Source organism: Chanodichthys erythropterus, chromosome 21 (assembly GCF_024489055.1).
Source record: "Chanodichthys erythropterus isolate Z2021 chromosome 21, ASM2448905v1, whole genome shotgun sequence".
NCBI lineage: Eukaryota > Metazoa > Chordata > Actinopteri > Cypriniformes > Xenocyprididae > Chanodichthys > Chanodichthys erythropterus.
Window position 1 is genome coordinate 32,100,069 of NC_090241.1, and position 20,572 is coordinate 32,120,640.

At 35.0% G+C, this 20,572-nt stretch overlaps 3 protein-coding genes across 4 annotated transcripts in view; 2 read left to right on the plus strand and 1 right to left on the minus strand.

The window, feature by feature from the left end:
- Window positions 1-1,889: 1,889 nt before the first annotated feature.
- cyc1 (cytochrome c-1) lies at window positions 1,890-7,840 on the plus strand. The gene is made up of 7 exons (XM_067373670.1): window positions 1,890-2,014; window positions 3,334-3,524; window positions 4,552-4,678; window positions 5,982-6,139; window positions 6,421-6,581; window positions 7,061-7,161; window positions 7,354-7,840. Exons 1-7 carry the CDS (start codon window positions 1,934-1,936, stop codon window positions 7,456-7,458), a joined length of 924 nt encoding a protein of 307 aa, XP_067229771.1. The 5' UTR covers window positions 1,890-1,933; the 3' UTR covers window positions 7,459-7,840.
- Window positions 7,841-9,430: 1,590 nt separating this feature from the next.
- The window catches only part of ergic3 (ERGIC and golgi 3), an 11,257-nt gene continuing 115 nt past the window's right edge, over window positions 9,431-20,572 (plus strand). Inside the window, exons 1-14 of one of the 2 annotated variants that reach the window (XM_067374094.1) lie at window positions 9,431-9,672; window positions 9,976-10,046; window positions 10,209-10,296; window positions 10,466-10,585; window positions 11,199-11,292; window positions 12,225-12,390; window positions 14,419-14,476; window positions 15,413-15,427; window positions 15,776-15,807; window positions 15,895-15,991; window positions 17,749-17,813; window positions 18,023-18,159; window positions 18,317-18,372; window positions 19,484-20,572. The exon at window positions 19,484-20,572 is cut by the window's right edge and continues 115 nt beyond it. In XM_067374094.1, coding sequence (XP_067230195.1) covers window positions 9,585-9,672; window positions 9,976-10,046; window positions 10,209-10,296; window positions 10,466-10,585; window positions 11,199-11,292; window positions 12,225-12,390; window positions 14,419-14,476; window positions 15,413-15,427; window positions 15,776-15,807; window positions 15,895-15,991; window positions 17,749-17,813; window positions 18,023-18,159; window positions 18,317-18,372; window positions 19,484-19,563 — 1,167 coding nt within the window. In that variant the 5' untranslated portion in view covers window positions 9,431-9,584 and the 3' untranslated portion in view covers window positions 19,564-20,572. The remainder of the gene's footprint in view (window positions 9,673-9,975; window positions 10,047-10,208; window positions 10,297-10,465; window positions 10,586-11,198; window positions 11,293-12,224; window positions 12,391-14,418; window positions 14,477-15,412; window positions 15,428-15,775; window positions 15,808-15,894; window positions 15,992-17,748; window positions 17,814-18,022; window positions 18,160-18,316; window positions 18,373-19,483) is intronic. The other variant, XM_067374095.1, reaches the window with a different exon arrangement.
- Window positions 16,170-17,414, minus strand: romo1 (reactive oxygen species modulator 1). Its single transcript, XM_067374096.1, has 3 exons — window positions 17,257-17,414; window positions 16,595-16,725; window positions 16,170-16,484 (listed from the first exon to the last, which is right to left on the minus strand). The coding sequence occupies exons 2-3, from the start codon at window positions 16,723-16,725 to the stop codon at window positions 16,376-16,378; spliced, it is 240 nt and encodes a 79-aa protein (XP_067230197.1). The 5' UTR covers window positions 17,257-17,414; the 3' UTR covers window positions 16,170-16,375.

A 20,572-nucleotide genomic window follows, 5' to 3' on the forward strand; every position in this document is an offset into this window, starting at 1 on the left:
TTTACATTTATCCACACAAATTACATAACACTTATTAGTATAGAATGAACACAATGAAATGCTAAAGCTGTATAATAGACATCGCTCTAACATTCACGTTCTAACTGTATTGACTGCTTAGGGCTCACTGGACCTGGACGACTGCCTGTGCAGCACACTTGTTGTACACTGCCATCTACAGGAATGAACGCGCAACAACAACAAACTTTTTCCAAGGCAAACCACACAATCATAATTCATTATTACCATTGACTGCAGTAACAAGAAGTACACAATCACAGTAACAAACACGGTAATACTGTGTTTTTGGACATGTATGGTATAATATTATGGTATTCTTTAAAGTACCTTGGAGAACAATATAAATAGATACCATGCACTTTATTTACAAAAACGTTACTACCACGTTTTTGGACATATACAATGGAACTAAAAAAGTATATTTTATATATATATATATATATATATATATATATATATATATATATATATATATATATATATATACACATACATATACATATACATACACATACATATATATATTTTTTTACATATAGCAAGATGGCAAGAAAGTAAGATAGATTATATATATATATATATATATATATATATATATATAAACATAAAATATTTAAAAAATATTTATTTTTAAATATATTTATAATTTTCAATTATTTTATTTTTTACGTTATACATTTCCAATATATTTTTTAATGAATTCAAGGAGAAACCTTTGAGCAAATTAAAATTTCCAATACATATAAAATCTTTATTAATTATTTTAAAACAGCTCAAAAGATATTTAGTTTGACTACATTAAGTTGGAGAACAACATTACATGGTAGTACTGCAATATTACTGAAATTACTGAAATCACTGGAATACCATATAAATAATACCATGGTACAAGCATTTCCATACATCAAAGCACAAATATCATCCGACACCATCACTTTACCATGGTAGCCTTAAAACTTATCACACGTTACAAAAAAATATATAATTCATACCTTGCTAGAAAATAATTATAAACACTGTAATAAACACAAGATAAATACAGCTTCGCCAACGACTGACAAAGGCCTCAAGTTCAAATCCAAATAAGCCAAACAAGGAGCAAACGTATGTGGATATTTGAGTAGGAGCATTTTATGTTGTGATTTGATTACCTTGACCAGGTATGGGCAGTACATTTATCATCCATCCCACATTTTTTGGCTTATGACGGGTGTAGGAACTAGTTAGACCAACAATGACCGCTTTCGAGGCTGCTTTTTGAAGTTTTCGTTTTCAGTTTCGTGTCAAGTCTGCGGTTCGGCGGACCTTGCCAAAATCACGTGATTATAGCAAACGAGTACAAAAGGGTTTTTCAGCAAAGTTTTGATGACGTTGATATAATTTAGAAGCCTTAGAAATTAATTTATCAAATATACAATAGACCTTTTAGGGTTAACATGAATGCAGAAAAGGACAATAATATTTAATTGCTTCTAATGTGCCTAGTTTGCCTAATAACATACAAATCAAGCACTATAAATAAGTAAAAAAAAACAAAACACAATTAATCGTTTTTTAACTGATTCTGATTTAGAGTTTCGAAAAGCTTCCATCACTACATTTGACACCGCCAATGTACTTTTTGAATGCTGCTCTGTTCACCTCCCACCTATAGGTGGCGCTATAACAAAAACAGACAAAAAAACAGTCTCGGGTCAATTTAAATAAATCAAAATAAAATAACGCTACATTTTGCGTCCAGTAACCCCCAATTTTCGCTGTCTAAATTACACATACCCTCCATACATTTATATTATGCCGTTTTATAATATCATATGAAATTTTATAATATCTTGTGTAATTTTCAGGGAAGGGAGGGGGCAGTTTTGCTCTCATCCGGTGGAAGCGTCTTTCTATCAGCAGAGTCAAGAACATGGCGGCGCTCCGTGTGGTCGTGTTCTCCGGCACCGGGAGAACCCTCCTGAACACATCCAAATCCCTTCATACTCCACGGGTATGGGCACATCTAGTATTTTCTTTTTTAATTCGCTCTATTCTATCATTTTGGTGTCTGAAGGAAGTAAATAAACCGCCTTTATTCATTGGCATGTCCCGGCGTCTCCTCCAATGTATTACTTACAGCAAGGTCACAGCAGATGTGGCTCTTCTTACTTTCGCAAAGAAAAAGAAAAAATGCGCACATCCCAACTAAACTCAGGGCAGGTGCTCGATCATAAAGTAACTCCAAAATAAACCAAAAAAGAACTGCACACTGCCATTGCTGCTCTCAGAATTTAATAAAAAGACAACGTTTCGACCAAAGAGGTCTTCGTCAGGTCAGGCAAACAGTAGATAGTGACAAAATGGCCATTTTGTCACTATCTACTGTTTGCCTGACCTGACGAAGACCTCTTTGGTCGAAACGTTGTCTTTTTATTAAATTCTGAGAGCAGCAATGGCAGTGTGCAGTTCTTTTTTGGTTTATTCTTCTTACTTTCGCATCATGACATTTGTGCTTTTATGTTAGTCTCGTAACACATTTGGCTGATCTAATAAGGAGCACTATGTTTAAAAAAGCATGTGTAGTTGGATTATAAAGCACTTTGGAGTCTAATAACTGATGCGAGCTGCCATTCCTTGAGTCTGTCCTAGGAGGTGACATCATTGGTCTTTGACACTCAAAGCTTATAATACGTTATTAATCCTCATAGTTTTAACACATGTCTACTACTTCTGTTTGTTTCAAATATTTATATGAATGTCATTATGTCTTAGTACTTGTTTTAATGACAGCAGCATTTGAGCTGACATAAACTGACATAAATAAAAATTTGTGTAAGACCAGATGATCCATGAAATCTAGCATGATTTCAGAATGTTATGATTTTTTGTTCTGTATTTTGTGCAAAAGATTTAACATAGTAAAGTCCCAACTTTGCTTATTTGTGACCTAGATGTCATGCATATTTCTTAATCATTTTACAATTCTATATTCCTGTCAAAATCCTAAAACCTCCTGTTTAAAAATCCTCATTTACATGTTGAGATTTTAATGTGGTCCCAGACTTTTTGGGCACCACCATATTTGTTATGATTCGCCCTATTGGTAATAACTGATAGGCAATATTTATTAGTACATCATACCATGCAATATGAATCTTATTAGTAACAATAGAATAATTTGTCAATGCTGTTATGTCATTTGTGATTGCATATGTGCATGTTGGGATGACGCTGATCGAGTTTGTGCAATAAGCAGCTGCATTTATTCAAAGTGATCCATCAAATCACTAAATAAAAACTAATCCTTGGCAACGTTTGTGTCTTTTGTAGGCCAACATGTCATTCGCTAGCCTGCCGAAGGGGAAAAAGATAGCCCTGACCACGATTGGAGTGCTGACAACAGGAGGAGCAGGTCTGGCTCTTATGCTGCAGCAGTCAGTCAAGGCCTCTGATTTGGAGCTGCACCCACCATCATACCCCTGGAGCCACAACGGCATGCTGTCCTCCCTCGACCATGCCAGGTACCACATCCCCATCTTGTGCACTTACCAGAGCATACAAAACAATGTTGTCTAGTGTGTAGTGATGTTATAGCAACAGTACGATAAAGGTGATGTGTGCAATTTCTGCATGACGACTGTCTGCTTTTTTAACAAGGTTCCAGAATACTTTGTCTATCTTCCATTTTTCAGCCAAACAGAAAATCTTACCTCAAACTCACACCATTGGATATAGAAGTTGTGCTTAAATAATCACCAGTTTTAAAATCGTCAAAGATTTTACACTCTTGATACTCAAACAAGGAAAGTTTAATTTGTATCTCTCAATCATCATTGTATTGCATTATATTTTGCCCCCCACATAAAACTAAGCATTTAAATATCATCTTACTAAAACATTATTATTATTATTAAGAGATATAGGGTGACATTTTATGCAAGTAGTTTGTTATATTGTTATAACAATCTCATTGATTTAAATTACTAGCTATCTGAAATTCATCTTTTTTGGCCAAATTGCTAATATTTGAGTAAAATTGAGGGTTTTTTTCTCCTCAAATATGAGCTTCACATTCCCCTATTACTATGTTATACTATACAAGCCATAAAATCCTGATGTAACAAATATGATACTCCACAAATAACACATGCAATTTTAGATTTTGTAGAAGCACATATAGAATTTTAGATTGTCTAAAAGAGTTTTTAGATGGAACTCTTCAATCTAAAGAAAAAAAATAGTTTCTAACTATTATTTCATATGTCAGGCTTCACAGAGAGTTAAATATAATTAGGGATATTCGTTTTATATAATTTCTCCCTGTTTAGTGGAGTTCATGTGGCATAGCTTCCCCCACTCTCAATTATACAGTTATTATACATTTGCAACGGAATATCTATTTTCAGTATATTCTTTGCAGTACAATAAATATTTTGTCTCATTAACCACCTATAGGAGGAAGTGTACATATCAATGGAAAATATATAAAATTACAGAGAAATTACAATGCTCTGAGTTAACTAATCTGTCAATGCCTTTGTTTTTCAGTATTCGTCGTGGGTACCAGGTATATAAGCAGGTGTGCTCGGCCTGTCATAGTATGGAGTATTTGGCCTTCCGTAACTTGGTGGGAGTGTCACACACAGAGGCAGAGGTCAAGACCTTGGCTGAAGAGGTCAGATTTCTTATGTTATCTCTAATAACCAATGGTGGACAAAGTACACAAATCAAATACTTGAGTAAAAGTACAGATACCCTAATAAAATAAGACTCCAGTAAAAGTATTAAGTACTCCTTTTCAATTTTACATGAGTAAAAGTACTTTTTTTTTTAATGTACTTTAAACGCTTTTTTGGTTAAAAATTATCCAAAATCAATTTTTGAGCAAGTACATAACCAGCCAGTGTTCAAAACTATCTCATTTTCTTAGCTCGAATCACAAAGGTAAGCTTGTAATAATGTTTTATAATAAGAGCGACATGGTGGATTTCCGCGGGAAATTTGAGCATGCAGCAGTTCCTCTGTGCGTCATTACGTCACGCCCGTAAACAGAAAGGAAGGAGTCCAGGCTAATCGGTTTTATCACAGTAGCTGAAATAATTAAACTTATCATTTTGATGGCGGATTGTAATCCAGAAAGGTCCAAATGACAGTCATCAGTGACAACTGGAGATTCACCCGTAGTCAAAAAACAAAAGACTTTGGACTGTGGAGTGGCTACAGAAATTGAAATCTACAGGTAAAATCTAATATACACTAAATACACAGTCATGCAATGCTGATGTTGTTAACATTAACAATTTGTAACAGTAATAATAATTTGCACGGTTTGACATGATCCGAGCTAAGCGATCGTTAGATTTAATCATCATAGGCAGCGTGATTTATTGTAGGCCTAATACTTTTTTCCTCAGTTGGTCAAAACAAAAGTGGCAGACATGTTACTTACTTGTTCAGATGATATTTTCCAGTGAAAATTCTTATATTGGTCACACTTTCAAGACGTAGAATCTGTGATACTGAAGTGCAGTATCCACACCGGTGCGGTGACTGACAGCAAGCATTAGATTCATCCGCACTGACGAGCTGTGCCGATGCACAACGCACGTACAGATAACTGTTCCGCATATGACTGCAATTGCAGGTTTCAAATAAGAGATGGTGACAAAGGAAAAACTGCGGACTGCAGCTTTAAGCATTAAAAGTAAAAGTACTGTTTGATTTAATATTTATTTTACAACTCCATATGAATTGTCAAGCAGAAACACTGACTAGTCAATAAGGAAGATTATGCAGACACTTAAAATATTTATCTGCAAAAAAGAATGTTTTATTACCAAAACTTGTCATACACTGATGATTACTTCTGTACTGATAATTTTCTTTTTGGGGAAAAAAAAAAAATCTTTTGTTAATGCGCCTGTCAACTTAATATCTTTGACGCACATCTGAATTGTGGTTAACATTGTGTTATGCAGGTTGAAGTTGTGGATGGTCCTGATGACAATGGAGAGATGTTCACCCGACCGGGAAAACCCTCAGATTACTTCCCCAAACCCTACGCGAACCCTGAGGCTGCCCGTGCCGCAAATGGCGGCGCTCTGCCCCCTGACCTCAGCTATATTGTCAATGCCAGGTAACTAATTACTTTTGATCAGGTGCAAAAGTCTCTATTTTACACTTTTGAAAAAGTCAGTAATTTCTGGCATAAACCCTGACAAAAGCATCACTAAAAACCCTTTTTGTGGTCCTGTTTGCTCTGTTATTGAAAATTGTTCTACTACAAGCCATTTTTAACCAAAAAAGTACCTTTTTAATGATTTAGAGAGATTAAACTCAATAGACTTTATTATGTTTATTTTTAATTTGTTTTTTGATTTTACATTTTCTAATGATTTATCTTTCTTTCTCTCTCAGGCATGGTGGGGAAGATTACGTGTTCTCTCTCCTTACCGGTTATTGTGAACCTCCAGCTGGTGTGTCTTTGAGAGAGGGGCTTTATTACAACCCGTATTTCCCTGGCCAGGCCATTGGTATGGCACCACCCATCTACAACGAGGTGCTTGAGTTTGAGGATGGTGAGTTTGTTTTCTAGTATCTAGTATTGCCCCTTTTGAGATCCCCTCAAAATTATATTTCTACTAGGACTGTCAATAGATAATCTTATTATGTCTGTCATTAATACAATTTAAATTTTCTTTTGCTTTTCTAAATATAGTGCATTCATTTTGATTGCATTGAATTCCTTATGGTGGAAAGGAGGGAATAAAATAACAAGATTTGTCAGCCCGATGGTGGCATTCTCATTAACGGTGTATTTTACTCATGGGTTAAATTTCATACTTGATGGGCTTTGATTATAATGAAATTCTGCCATACAAAGATTGCAGATGACTTTCCTGTGTTAAATATCCCTTCTGATTTGATTTCCATATAAATTTCTTTTTCTTCCATTTACTGATAAATGAATCCTGTCTACTGGATCAAATACATTACGAGGTAAATAACACATGAAGTATTACATACAATTTTTTAATAGCTCACTTTTCCTCCATAGGAACCCCTGCCACCATGAGCCAGGTTGCTAAAGATGTCTGTACTTTCCTGAGGTGGGCGGCCGAGCCAGAACATGACCAACGTAAACGTATGGGTTTGAAGGTCTGTGTTTTCCTGTTTCCATCACCATTCTTCAGGCTCAACCAACATCATTAGATATTGATAGAAAAACCAACTGATCATACAGTATAACAGAAAAGCAAAACATGCATGCTAAATATGAGAATTCATCCCATTTAAAAGTGCTGCTGCTAAAAAAATGTGCTTGTTGTTTTTCTCTCATTCTCTCTGCAGTTGTTGATGGGTGCTTCCATACTTGTTCCCATGGTCTACTACATGAAGAGGCACAGGTGGTCTGTGCTGAAGAGCAGAAAGATTGCCTACAGGCCTCCCAAATAAAGCCAAACTGCTGCCTTCACCAGGCCTTGACACAACTTAAAAACCTGATTCACGATACTCCGATCTTTTTCAGAATGCACAGTGCTTCAAGATAAGGTTGCCGTCATCAATAACCACTGGACATCCTATCAGATTGCTCATAAATGACTTGGGGAGTGGGACTTGAGACAACCTTTGTGATGTTTTACTGTAAAATAAATATTATCTCAATTAATTATTTGTGGTTGTTTGCAAGGCGATGTGGTCAGAGGCGAAAATCAAAAATACATTTGCAACCTTCTTGTGCTTTGTGAGATCTGTCCTTTCAGTAGGTTCTCTACACTTTGTTGTGTAAATATTTAATAAAAGCGGTATACCCTAGTGACCTCTTATAACAAATCTGTTTGCCATCTGATTCTGTCTGTTTGATCATTTAGATTCATTCATTTAGCTGGTGTTTTTTTCATCCAAAGCAAACTAAAATTAGGAAATACTAAATACATTCATCAAAATCGACAGTAACATATTAGATGTACTGCAATGTACATTTTATAAATACAGATAAGAGTAGTTTAGAAGTGTAGACAATTTTGTGAATCAAATGTAGACTATCTGTGTTTTCTGGGATTTCCTGAAGGTTGTGCGAGACCATAGACAAGTGTTTTTATAACTTCTAAATTTTTAGAGAAACATGCTCAAGCAAGATCTTCAAAACTACAGGTCTAATCTGCTGTAAAGATGGAACAAAGAATGCAAAACAAGTGAATTAATGAAGATGAGCAGTAAAATGTATATTATATATTATGTTTCCTAATATATAATAAAATAGAGGGATTACTAATAAGAAAATACCAATATAATTTAAAGTCATTTGTTGTAAAAATTTAGGTTAACATATAGCATGCTTCTTTGTGTATAGAGAAAATAAAGTTTAATAATCCTAATTAATAATCTTGGGCCAGTTGTTCAAATGTAATTGATTGGATTTTGGCTATTAGATTGGATCAAATCTTGAAAATGGGATGTTCAAAAGGAAAAAAATGATTCTGAAATCAGATTAGATCACGGAATCCAATCCTAGTTTTAATCTGGATCAAACCTTAAGTTTGTGTTGTTCAAAACTTCAGTAGGATTTGGATAACTTTGATCCAAATAAACAGGACTATCCTGATCCAAACAGGGGGTAGGATTTCAAGGTGGATTCCAGGAGGAAAATGTAGTAAAACTTGAAAGCTGATCAAAAAATAAAACATTTTTATCATGTAATATACATACACATTTTTATCTTAGTTATAATTCATAATTTTATTATGAGTTATAAATTAGAAGTAGACATTAGCCTACATATGTAGCCTTTCAGTAACCTACTCTAAAGTAAAAAATAAATTTTGGTGGCATAAAACAATCCCCAAACAGCTGTAAATATCCAACAAAAAAATATTTATTTATATATATTTATGTCCTTTTAGGGGCTCCGTAGAGCACTGGAAATTCAGATTTGGTAATCTGGAAAAGTGTGTATCTGGATCTTTGAAAAACCAGCACAAATGTAAGATGGATTACCTGATCCTGGATAGCAAAACATGGGATTTCCGAATCCAGATCATTCTGATCCAGATTAAACTTTTGAACAACTATGTTCTCGTTAGTATAGATTCATAAAATATCATTAAGGGTCAGTCCATAATTGACGTGGCTTGGTAACATTTAAAAAAAAAAACTTGCAAAATGAAATAAACGCCAAACAAATGTATTTATTAATATCTATATATTTAGATAAAGCTGAATTGCATGGTTACATGTTGTAACTTTGATTTTACTCATTTAAAGCCTACTTTTTTCACGTGTGTATAAAAAGCTGACTGACTAATATAAGAATAGCATATTAATGTCGGTCTAAAATACATATCAGCGTATAAAACAAATACTTTAATAATATTGTTAAGAAATTATTAAATAATAAAAAAAATAGCTTCAATAATTTTTACAGTGCAGATATTTCAGAAGTCTACCAGTAGAGCGTCGACGCTCCAGCTACGCGGTGGCATCTGATTGGCTGAGAGGATTCCATCACTTCCTCGGTGTACCGGAAATGGGTCACTGAAAATAGAAGTGACGGCTAGCTTTACCGCCGCACGAGAGGGAGAATGGATGCGTTAAATAAACTTAAACAATTTGACGCTTATCCGAAAACTCTAGAGGACTTCAGGATCAAAACATGTGGAGGAGCCACGGGTGAGTGATGAAGAGCCACCGTGAGCTGTGGAGCTGCTGAGCGCCATTCATACACACAGACTCATGGGGAGAAAGCAGGACTGAACAGGCTAATTAACATAAAGTCTTAAAATATGTACATGTAATTACATATTTAAATGAGATAAATGAACATAGCTTGAATGGAAAGTGTCACTGGGGGCTCAGAAATCCAGAACTGCATGAGATAAGAGTCATGCTTAATGTGACTGATTTAAATGCCATTCAGATGGCAGTCTCCAAGAAGTTGTGTTCTAATTCACATGTTCTTTGTTCACTTTATAGTGACCATCATCAGTGGACTTATCATGTTGATTCTGTTCTTCTCTGAGCTGCAGTATTATCTAACAAAGGAGGTGGGTGATATAAACTTGTGCATAATATATAATGTAACTCAATCTCATGACATCTGTCAGTCTAGTGGCTGTGTATGTAGAGTTTCTTTTCTTAATGATGCACTGTTCATAAAGTTTTGATGGAACTTAATTGTGTTCTGGGTTTGATGTCGTCTCATTTAGGTCCATCCTGAACTATTTGTAGACACTTCCAGAGGAGACAAACTAAGGATCAACATTGATGTCATATTTCCACATATGCCTTGTGCCTGTAAGCAAACATTTTGTTCAGTACTGTATGTTTGGGTGGTCAGTGAATAGTTTGTAGATGATTTATTTACTTCAGCTGTTTTAATTGTTATTATTTACTATTACTGTTATTATATACTAGTCATTTTCTCTGCGCCAGGTGTTGAGACTTTTGGATTTTGTTTTTGTAGATCTGAGCATTGATGCCATGGATGTAGCTGGGGAGCAGCAGCTAGACGTGGAGCATAACTTGTTTAAACAGAGACTCGACAAAGAGGGCCAGCCAGTCACAACAGAGGCTGAAAAACACGGTCAGCATCATCATATTGAGTGCTTGAACAAACTGAAGTTCTTATATTCTGCTATACTTCTGAAAAAACTGCAGTGTATTGTTCCTGAAAGCTGCTCATAAAGTGATTTCACATTAACTATAATAGCATTAATGCAATTTTCAAGCTAACTTAATAATGCCATGTTCACATAAACTTAAAATATTTAACTAAAGGAATAGTTCAACTATAAATGAAAGCGAAAAAGGAAAAATACGGCCAATTTTATGATATTGTTACGATGCTTGTTTTGTGCCAACTTTAAAAGATTATAATTCTTCAGAAACAAGAACTGTATTAATGCATTTATCCATCTAACTTTAACCCTATTATTAAAACATACTTAAAATGTTTAAAGGAATAGTTCATCCATAAATGAAAAAGGAGAAATTTGATTATACTTGAATGGTGTTTTTGTGTTCTTTGTGCACTTTAAAATATTCCAGTTCTTCAAAAACAAATTGTGCTTATAAATGCAAATTCTAAATAATTGAAGGTATTAAAAGAGGGATATTTTATTACAAACATTGTTTAACAATAAATATCACAGATTTTCAGAATATATGCCTTGTCCTTGCTGTTTATTTCTGTGCAGATTTGGGCAAAGAGGAGGAAGGGGTGTTTGACCCCAGTACACTGGATCCTGACCGCTGCGAGAGCTGTTATGGAGCTGAGACTGACGATTTAAAGTGAGTTTCACTTTTTTCTCCACCACATTTGGGAAATGGGTAATCTGCTGGCAGAACAGGTCTTTCTACTGGTGTGAAACCGGTTCTGAAATCTTTATTTAAGATCTTTGTAGTTGACAGATGCTTACATAGTCAAGATAGCAGTTCAAGTTCATAATCACCTGGATGAATGACAGAGGAAGAGAACAATTAGAAGTTTAAAAATCCTACAGGGCATCTGTTTTCACACTTGAGTTTATTTAGCATTTGCAAATGACATTTACAAATAATATTTGTAATGTAAACTCTAAGGTTTCCTGCAAAAGACCTTCACTGGAAATGCATTTGAGACATTTTAATACAAAGTGTATGGCAATCTGTGATATTGTAGTAATAATTATAGACAAAAATATAATTTATTAATATTTTGAATTAGTTTTTATTGTTTATGTTTTCATTTTATTTTAGTTTAAGTTTTAGTCATTTTGTTATATGCTTTTTTTTTTTGTACTTAAACTTATTTAATTTCAGTTAGCTGCTTATCTAAAGGCCCATTTGCACCAAGGACTATAATGGTAAAGATGTTGTTCTAAAAATTGTTCTAAATACAAAAAAAAAGCATAGTAAAGTCCACACCACAACCATAACGATAACAGCACAGAAAAACGGTATCATTGGAATCACTTTCAGAACAAGAGATGAATGATTGAAAACATTGAGAGCCAATCAGAATCCATTCTGAGCTTGATGTATTTAAAGTGGTAGATGAAAAACTGCAGTGCTCTTAGTGCTCTGCTGGTGTGGACGCTAATATATTTATCGTTATTGTTCATGGTGTAAACGATTTAATGCTTTTAATTGGCAATAACAACACTGCTCTTGATCAGAGACTGATGTTAATTCCAGGTGTATATAAGGCGTGTAATAAGTTAGTGATTGTGATTGTTCTGCAGGTGTTGTAATACCTGTGATGATGTGCGGGAGGCGTATCGGCGACGGGGCTGGGCGTTTAAGACCCCTGACACCATTGAGCAGTGTAAGAGAGAGGGCTTCAGCCAGAAGATGCAGGAACAGAAGAATGAGGGATGTCAAGTCTATGGCTTTCTGGAGGTCAATAAGGTAACATACAGCCCATTTGATTACTGAAACAATTCCTGCATCCAAAATCAAAAACTTCCATTTCATATATATATATATATATATATATATATATATATATATATATATATATATATATATATATATATATATATATATATATATATATATATATATATATAAAATGTGTGTAATTTTGGACACCACAAATGTTTTGGGTTCAACTACAAGCCTATAGTGCTGTCAAATCACATTTAATCACATCTAGCATAAAAGTTTGTAAATATGTATTATATGCATATATACATACAGTTGTGCTCTAAATTATTCATACCCTTGGTAAATATGACCAAAGAAGGCTGTGAAAATAAATCTGCATCATTAATACTTTTGATCTTTTATTTTAAAAATCTACAAAAATCCAACCTTTCATTGTAGAATAATAATTTTAAATAGGGAGAAAATCTCATTATGAAATAAATGTTTTTCTCTAATACACATTGCTCACAATTAATCATACCCTTTTATTCAATACTTTTTGCAACCTCCTTTTCCCAAGAGAACAGCTGAGTCTTCACCTATAATGTCTGACGAGTTTGGAGAACACCTGACAAGAGATCAGAGACCATTCCTCCATACAGAATCTCTCCAGATCCTTCAGATTCCCAGCTCCATGTTGGTGCTTCTTCTCTTCAGTTCACTCCACTCATTTTCTTTAGGGTTCAGATCAGGGCACTGGGATGGTCATGGCAGAAGCTTGGTTTTGTGTTCAGTGACCCATTTTTGTGTTGATTTTGATGTTTGTTTTGGATCATTGTCCTGATGGAAGATCCAGCCACAGCCCATTATATGACTTCTAACAGGGACAGTCAGGTTTTGATTTTTTATCTGTTGGTATTTGATAGAATCCATGATGCCATGTATCTGAACAAGATATCCAGGACCTCCGGCAGAAAAACAGGCTCACAATATTAAAGATACAGCAGTATATTTCATTGAACACATGGGGTACTTTTTACCCCTTTGTGCACCAAACCCATCTTAAGTGTTTGCTGCCAAAAAGCTCTTTTTTTTGTTTGATCTGACCAGAGAACATTTGAAAAGTAACTGACACTACTGGAACTTCAAACAGGATGGGTTCTATGGTCAGATGAAACAAAAAAATATATTTTTTAGCAGCAAAAACAAAGATGGGTTTGGTGCACACAGGGGTAAAAAGTACCCCATGTGTTCAATGAAATATACTGCTGTATCTTTAATATTGTGAGCCTGTTTTTCTGCCGGAGGTCCTGGATATCTTGTTCAGATACATGGCATCATAGATTCTATCAAATACCAACAGATAAAAAATCAAAACCTGACTGTCCCTGTTAGAAGTCTTATAATGGGCTGTGGTTGGATCTTCCATCAGGACAATGATCCAAAACAAACATTCACAAGCTTCTGCCATGACCATCCCAGTGCCCTGATCTGAACCCTAAAGAAAATGAGTGGAGTGAACTGAAGAGAAGAAGCACCAACATGGAGCTGGGAATCTGAAGGATCTGGAGAGATTCTGAGATTCTGATCTCTTGTCAGGTGTTCTCCAAACTCATCAGGCATTATAGGTGAAGACTCAGAGCTGTTCTCTTGGCAAAAGGAGGTTGCAAAAAGTACTGAATAAAAGGGTATGATTAATTGTGAGCAATGTGTATTAGAGAAAGACATTTGTCTCATAATGAGATTTTCCCCCCATTTAAAATTATTATTCTCCAATGAAAGGTTGGATTTTTGTATTTTTTTTTTTTTTTTTAAATAAAAGATCAAAAGTATCAACAATGCAGATTTATTTTCATAGCCTTCTTTGGTCATATTTACCAAGGGTATGAATAATTTTGAGCACAACTGTATATGTATATATATATATATATATATATGTACATACATGCACATATATATTTAAAAAAAAAAAAAAAAAAACATTTTTACAAACTCTTATGTTAGATGCGATTTATTGATTTGACAGCACTAATATTAAAAATTCTCAACGTTTGCCTTGTATTTCTCCAGGTGGCAGGAAATTTTCATTTCGCCCCTGGAAAGAGCTTCCAGCAGTCTCATGTACATGGTAAAGACTTGCATTTAGTTATTAAGTATGAATCAAACACAAGCCAAAGCTTTTAGGTCTGATGCAGTGGCATGTTAAATAGTTTTAGCCTATTAACCTATTTTAAGACTGGATGCCAAAACCTTGTGTTCTATTAAAAATGTATTATTTTTAATTTTATTATAAATTTTAAATGGCTTTTGAGTAAAGCCTATGAGCCAATATGCATCAGACCTGAAAGTCTTGCCTGCATGTAGCCAGATGCTTCATGTCGCTTCTCATTTCTTATTATGTAAAGGAGTGCATGGTGAGCCATTAAGATCTGCATTTGTATTTATATAGAGAAATACACAATGCATGTCTTTTCATTTGCTTTGCTTTCTGCCTGCTTTTTCAAAACTGCTCATCAGTCAAGTATCTTTAGTTTAAATATTAAATATAAAATATATTAAGTTTTATATTGACCAGTTGCCAAGTTTCTGGGCTGATGAACAGTTTCTTGTCCTGTCGTTGTGTATGAAAGTGTGCCTTTTAAGATCTTAATATTTCCTATATGCAGTCATTATTTTGTGGTGTTGACCATTGATGCTGTAAATCAAAACTGTTTTAATAATGAAAAGATTTTTGGGAAGTCTGGGTTTTTAACTTTGAGACTAAAAGGTTTCTACGCTTTCCCACCAAAGCTCACAATCTTTCTAAGTAACAAGGTACAGAACTAACACCAGTTTACGCTTGGTCATGCAAAGGCTATTCTTCCAATGGCTTAAGTGCATATCCAATACTTCATTAATAGACCCTGGATTCAAGTGCCAAACAGTATTTCAATAAAAATAAAAAAATAAAAAAATGTAGTATTGGAATGAGCTTAAAGGGCCAGTGGTTGTCACAAATTCCTCTTGAAAACTTTGCTTTCCAAAAACAAACCCATTTAGTGACTATTTTCTTTTCTTTCTGCAGTGCATGCTGTGGAAAGTAAGTTGATCTTTTATATTTTAATAAATCTTTATTCCAAGACAAGTTAGAATTTACCTTGTTACTACATCAGTAATTCTGCTTTTCTCTGCACATAATTTAAGATTTAGTCTATAACAAATAGTCAGTTATTGATTTGACATTGCAGTGGCTTCTATAACTCCAATTAATTTGTCACGATTCTCATCAGCAAGCGCATCTGTGACCACTTAACGTACTACGCTCTGCCTTTGTTTAAAAAATGTCAATTTCTAGGATAACCAAGTTTACTTAACTAAAGGTGCATTTACAAATTGTGCGTCTCTCAAAACATTTATTCACGTTGTCAAATGCTTCCTATATTTTCAGTTCATGATCTGCAGAGCTTTGGACTAGACAATGTGAGTTGTTTAACTTGTTTTCAATAAGACTGATCTGCCTTTGCCCATAATATTAGACCTAACAGAATTTGTTTGGTATGACCACAGATCAACATGACGCATTTCATCAAACATCTTTCGTTCGGCAAGGACTATCCTGGACTTGTCAACCCTTTAGATGGTACTAATGTAGCAGCACCTCAAGGTATGTGTGTGCCGTTTCTTATTTTCATGCCTAAACTAAAAATGTGTTGCAAAGAACAGTGTTGTCCAGAATTAAAGAGCCCTTCTTTATCTTCTCTGTGGTCATTTCGTTGTCAACCCTACATAAACAACAAAAAAGTCACTGCTAAAGGTCAATCCCATGTAGCTGAATTTTACTGATTTATACTGGACGCAAATGAAGAGGAGGGCCGTCTTCAAAGTGTTGTAATCTAGCAACCGCCAACAATTAAATCTTAGATTTACAGAAAAAAAATCTGTTTTCTTAAATCGGTCTTTATTGTCACCCGTGTCCTTGAATGTGGGTATGATAACAGAAATGAATCTACAAAAGTCCTATCATTGGAGAAGTGGCATTAGTGTGATCTCAGCAGCGGATGCCCATTCCAATCGCCATGAAGGTTCCGAACGTTCCACCGCTTTGCATCATCGTCTTCCCAACTCCACCCATCAACTCTCGACCCCTCATGCCGATCCTGAATAGAACAAAACGATCTCTATTAAAACAGTTTAATTGCTAGATACCAATTACTGAATATTTTGTATCACAAATAACCCAAAATATGACACCAGTTAAAGTTCATACCTGAGACAGGAGAAAGTTCCGAACATGGCGCCTGCGGCCATGCCAACTGCAAAACCCATCATGAAGCCCATCTTGACTCTGTCAAAGCAACTGGGCTGCGTCTGTCCATACGGTCCTACCGTCACCGGCATCTGGAAGATGGATGCAGACTTTATTTTTTTGCATCATGCAATGTTTTTATATTTATATTCACATATATGAATTACTTTAAAAAAATATATTATGACTTTGTGTAATACATTATATATATTTATTATATAATATATATTATATAATATATACACTTGCATATTTGGTGCGTTCCGAGTCAGTTAATGACCTCTATAATGCCCAAAAATGCTGCTTGTTTGCTTTCTAGGTAGATTTTTACTGATAAACCAGACACCTGCTTGTTATGTAAGGAAAGGTAATTATAAATATGAGCAACTGAACTGAAATTGTCTTGTTTAACGTTATATGGTGTAAATGACTTAATATTAATTAAAATGAATTAATATTAAAGTAAAACTAAAATCTATAAAAGCTAATTTATTGCACGTGAGTCGTTTATTTCGTTAAATGTCACCAAGGTCTCTGGCCGTGAACAAACTCCACAGCGCACTGTTATGTACGTTACGCACCGATAAATGCTCGGAAAGTGTATTTGAAGAAAATCTGCTTACCTTGTTTAAGTCGCTATGTGAGTGCCTCTGTTAGTTAGTTTTCTGATAGATTTGTTAAGTGTTTGCTACAAGACTGCTTCACACAGACGCCATTACTTGACAGGAAGTGGTTGGTGTTAAAGTACAAGCTGAGGAGGAGAATGCTAGGCTTAAAGTGCTGCAGCGCCCTCTAGCGGTACAGCAAGTCATGTGATTAGAGCAGGAGATTCGCCCTAACGGTGAATGATGGAACTGCAGGCAGTTTGTGAGGAAATGCCAAATTAGTTCAATCATGTTCATTCACTTTTTATAATCTAATCTCTTACACAAAAGCACTTTTTCAATTTCTTACTCATCATAATGGAAAGATTATTAAAAAAAAGTGTAAATCTGTGGCATTGACATTTAAAAAAAAAAAAAAAAAACTTTTGTTGTTAGTGCAAGGGGAATTTAAGGGAATAATTTGGCATCTTGTATGTTTGATTGACTTGTGCACTCTTTTGCTCTTTACAGCATCAATGATGTACCAGTACTTTGTGAAAATTGTGCCAACGATATACGTTAAAGGAGATGGAGAGGTAAGAGAGCTGAGCTATTGGAATTTAGTGAATAAAAAGAGGAAAAAATGGCTGTGAACTGTGAACAAAAAATCATTTTTTTTAAGGTTTTACATTGTTGGCAATAAGTGATGTAGTAACAATGCTGGTTGTGTTATGTTAATTAAGATGATGAGCATTTCTTCAACTCTTTAAGGCGTTTCAAAAACATGTTTTTTCTTTTACTTTAGGTTGTTAAAACAAACCAGTTTTCAGTAACAAGACACGAGAAAGTAGCTAATGGGCTGATTGGAGATCAGGGTTTACCTGGTGTGTTTGTGCTTTATGAGCTGTCTCCAATGATGGTCAAATTCACAGAGAAGCAGAGGTACGGCTCCTGTTATTAATGTTAATTCTCATTTAATTACATTACATACATAATGTTCACTTTGTTTGAGAGAAACAGTGTAATGCAGTGTGTTGCATGATGGAGTATAGCTATTTTTTTGTGTTTAATATATTTTTGTATGGGCTTTCCTCTGCAGGTCTTTCACCCATTTTCTGACAGGGGTTTGTGCTATTATAGGAGGTGTTTTCACAGGTGAGGTTTTGTACTTGAGCTGATTTCACAGAAATGTACTTTGTGGGCAAAGTGAAAGAATGTAGACTGCACAAACCTACTTTTACTGCTTGTTTTTACTGTGGCGGTAACATTCATACGCTTCACATCTTGTACATGAGAAGTGTTTAAAATCAAGCCAAACCATTTCCAGTTCAGAAGCAATGAGCAACCATAGCATTCGGAAAAGTCCAGTCACAAGATTGCACTTTGTTTCTCAAGCCCTTTAAAACCTTTTGACAACAGACTTGCGTTTAAATGCTTGAAGATTAGTTTTTACCTTTTTAATGATGGTTCAATTGGACCATATAATGAAGGAAAAACAGTCAACAAGTGTCCAGCATGCAGGTGAACTCCTTTAAAACTCTCTCAAAAGCATCATGAAGTTGTTTGAGAAAAAACTAGAGTGTGGCAAGTTCGAAAAAGCTATGATAGGGCTACATGCTTTAGGGGAAATAAATTGAACCGATTTTTCTGGTAAAAAAAAAAATGTGATTGCAATTTGAAAATGCATCTTTTAATTATTTTTTAATAATTATTATTTATGACTAAATAAACATTAAACAATAAGAAATATTACTATTTTAATATTTCACTTCAAAATAAATTGAGTATTAAAAAAAATTACAGTAAAACTAAAATTTATTTATATATATATATATATATATATATATGTCACATTTTGTCACTTTAAAACACAGCACATATATATATTTGTAATTTTAGTTTAATATATAATATATATATATATATATATATATATATATATATAATATATCTCTTTCGGAGAAACGCTGTTGATATTTGAAATCGCCAAAACAAACACACACCTACCCAAAAGAATCATGCCCCTATCTTGATAGCTCCACCCCCATATTCATAAACATGGTGTATGCAACACAGACACCTCCTCCCTTCATGAGTGTACACGCCCCATACTGCTGATTGGCTACAAGTGTGTTTTGGTGCTCGGGTCCGTGTTTCACATTCAACAGCGTTTTTTTTTTTTTTAGAAATTGATTACTGCACCTTTAATACCAGGTGTAGATGAGCTCACTGTCTCACCTAGTCCGTTTCTTTCCTGTTCCTTCAGTTGCTGGACTCATCGATTCTTTGATATACCACTCAGCCAGAGCCATACAGAAGAAGATCGAGCTGGGTAAAGCATCCTAGCGGCACAGGGACACTGGGTGCGTGACTGTGTCTGGAAACCTCTGTGTTTTTAAGGGAAGATGCCACAATGAAAGCCCAAAGACTGTTTCTTGTTGTGGCCACAGAGCAGTATCCGTCGACACGGGCCCCTGGCAAACAAGCACAGGAACCGCTCAAGGACCTGTGACTAAGACACTGACCGACTGTATTGTGGAGGATCACGTGAACTCGTTGGCGTCAACGGTACGCCGACGCATCAGTTGTTTACCTCTGCAAATCAAAGCTTTGTTTCTGAGATTTTGGCCTTTGAATTATTTGTCCTTTTATGAATCGCTCCTTGGTTGATTTAATTGTAGTGTTACCTGATCAAGAAACCAGTGTTTTCCTGCCCGTCATACACTGTCAGAGTTTGGCAGACTAAACCAGCAGTTTAACCGTCGTTTGAATGAGTTTCGGTCCCTACAGAAGAATCAGAAGCGGCAGCCTTTTTTTGCCAAACTAGAAAAGACACAAGCGATCTCAACAGGAACCCTGTTCTGTCATCAAGCACACAAACTACGTACAGAAACAGAGACTGCAGTCTGTACAGATGTCTGATGGTTTTTTTGTTTGGTAATTGCACCTTTAACTCTAAATTCAGGGGCTGGGGTGTGTGTTTGTATGCGTGTGTGTGTGTGTGTGTTTGCAGATGGGTGCTTGCTGGTATGAGAGAGTGTTTGTCGTGTGTTGTTGCCGGTTTATCTTGTGTGTGGGGAAAATGTATTTATATTTTGATTGTTCAAAGCAGTTTTTAAAATGAGAAATAAATGTAACACTGAACTTCAGCGACTGTTTTCTCGTGAATGAGCAGCCTGTGGAATTGGATTCCTAAATTTAGAAGATGGAGGTAATGCACAACACAACAATGTTTTTATTATATTTAACCATCTGAAGTTTATGATAATTCCTGCTTATTCTCTATATTTTAAAGTGACATTGTACTCAAATAAGCACAGAGTAATATTAATTAACTACATGTTAAGGTTTGGTT

What these genes read in the sequence shown, in the direction of transcription:
- romo1 (XM_067374096.1), bottom strand. Translation starts at nt 16,725, where the DNA reads ATGCCGGTGACGGTAGGACCGTATGGACAGACGCAGCCCAGTTGCTTT. An exon ending in GGAACTTTCTCCTGTCTCAG is followed by an intron (nt 16,485 to 16,594) that starts GTATGAACTTTA and finishes TGTTCTATTCAG; the next exon opens with GATCGGCATGAGGGGTCGAG.
- cyc1 (XM_067373670.1), top strand. Translation starts at nt 1,934, where the DNA reads ATGGCGGCGCTCCGTGTGGTCGTGTTCTCCGGCACCGGGAGAACCCTC. An exon ending in TCCTCCCTCGACCATGCCAG is followed by an intron (nt 3,525 to 4,551) that starts GTACCACATCCC and finishes TTTGTTTTTCAG; the next exon opens with TATTCGTCGTGGGTACCAGG. An exon ending in TCAAGACCTTGGCTGAAGAG is followed by an intron (nt 4,679 to 5,981) that starts GTCAGATTTCTT and finishes TGTGTTATGCAG; the next exon opens with GTTGAAGTTGTGGATGGTCC.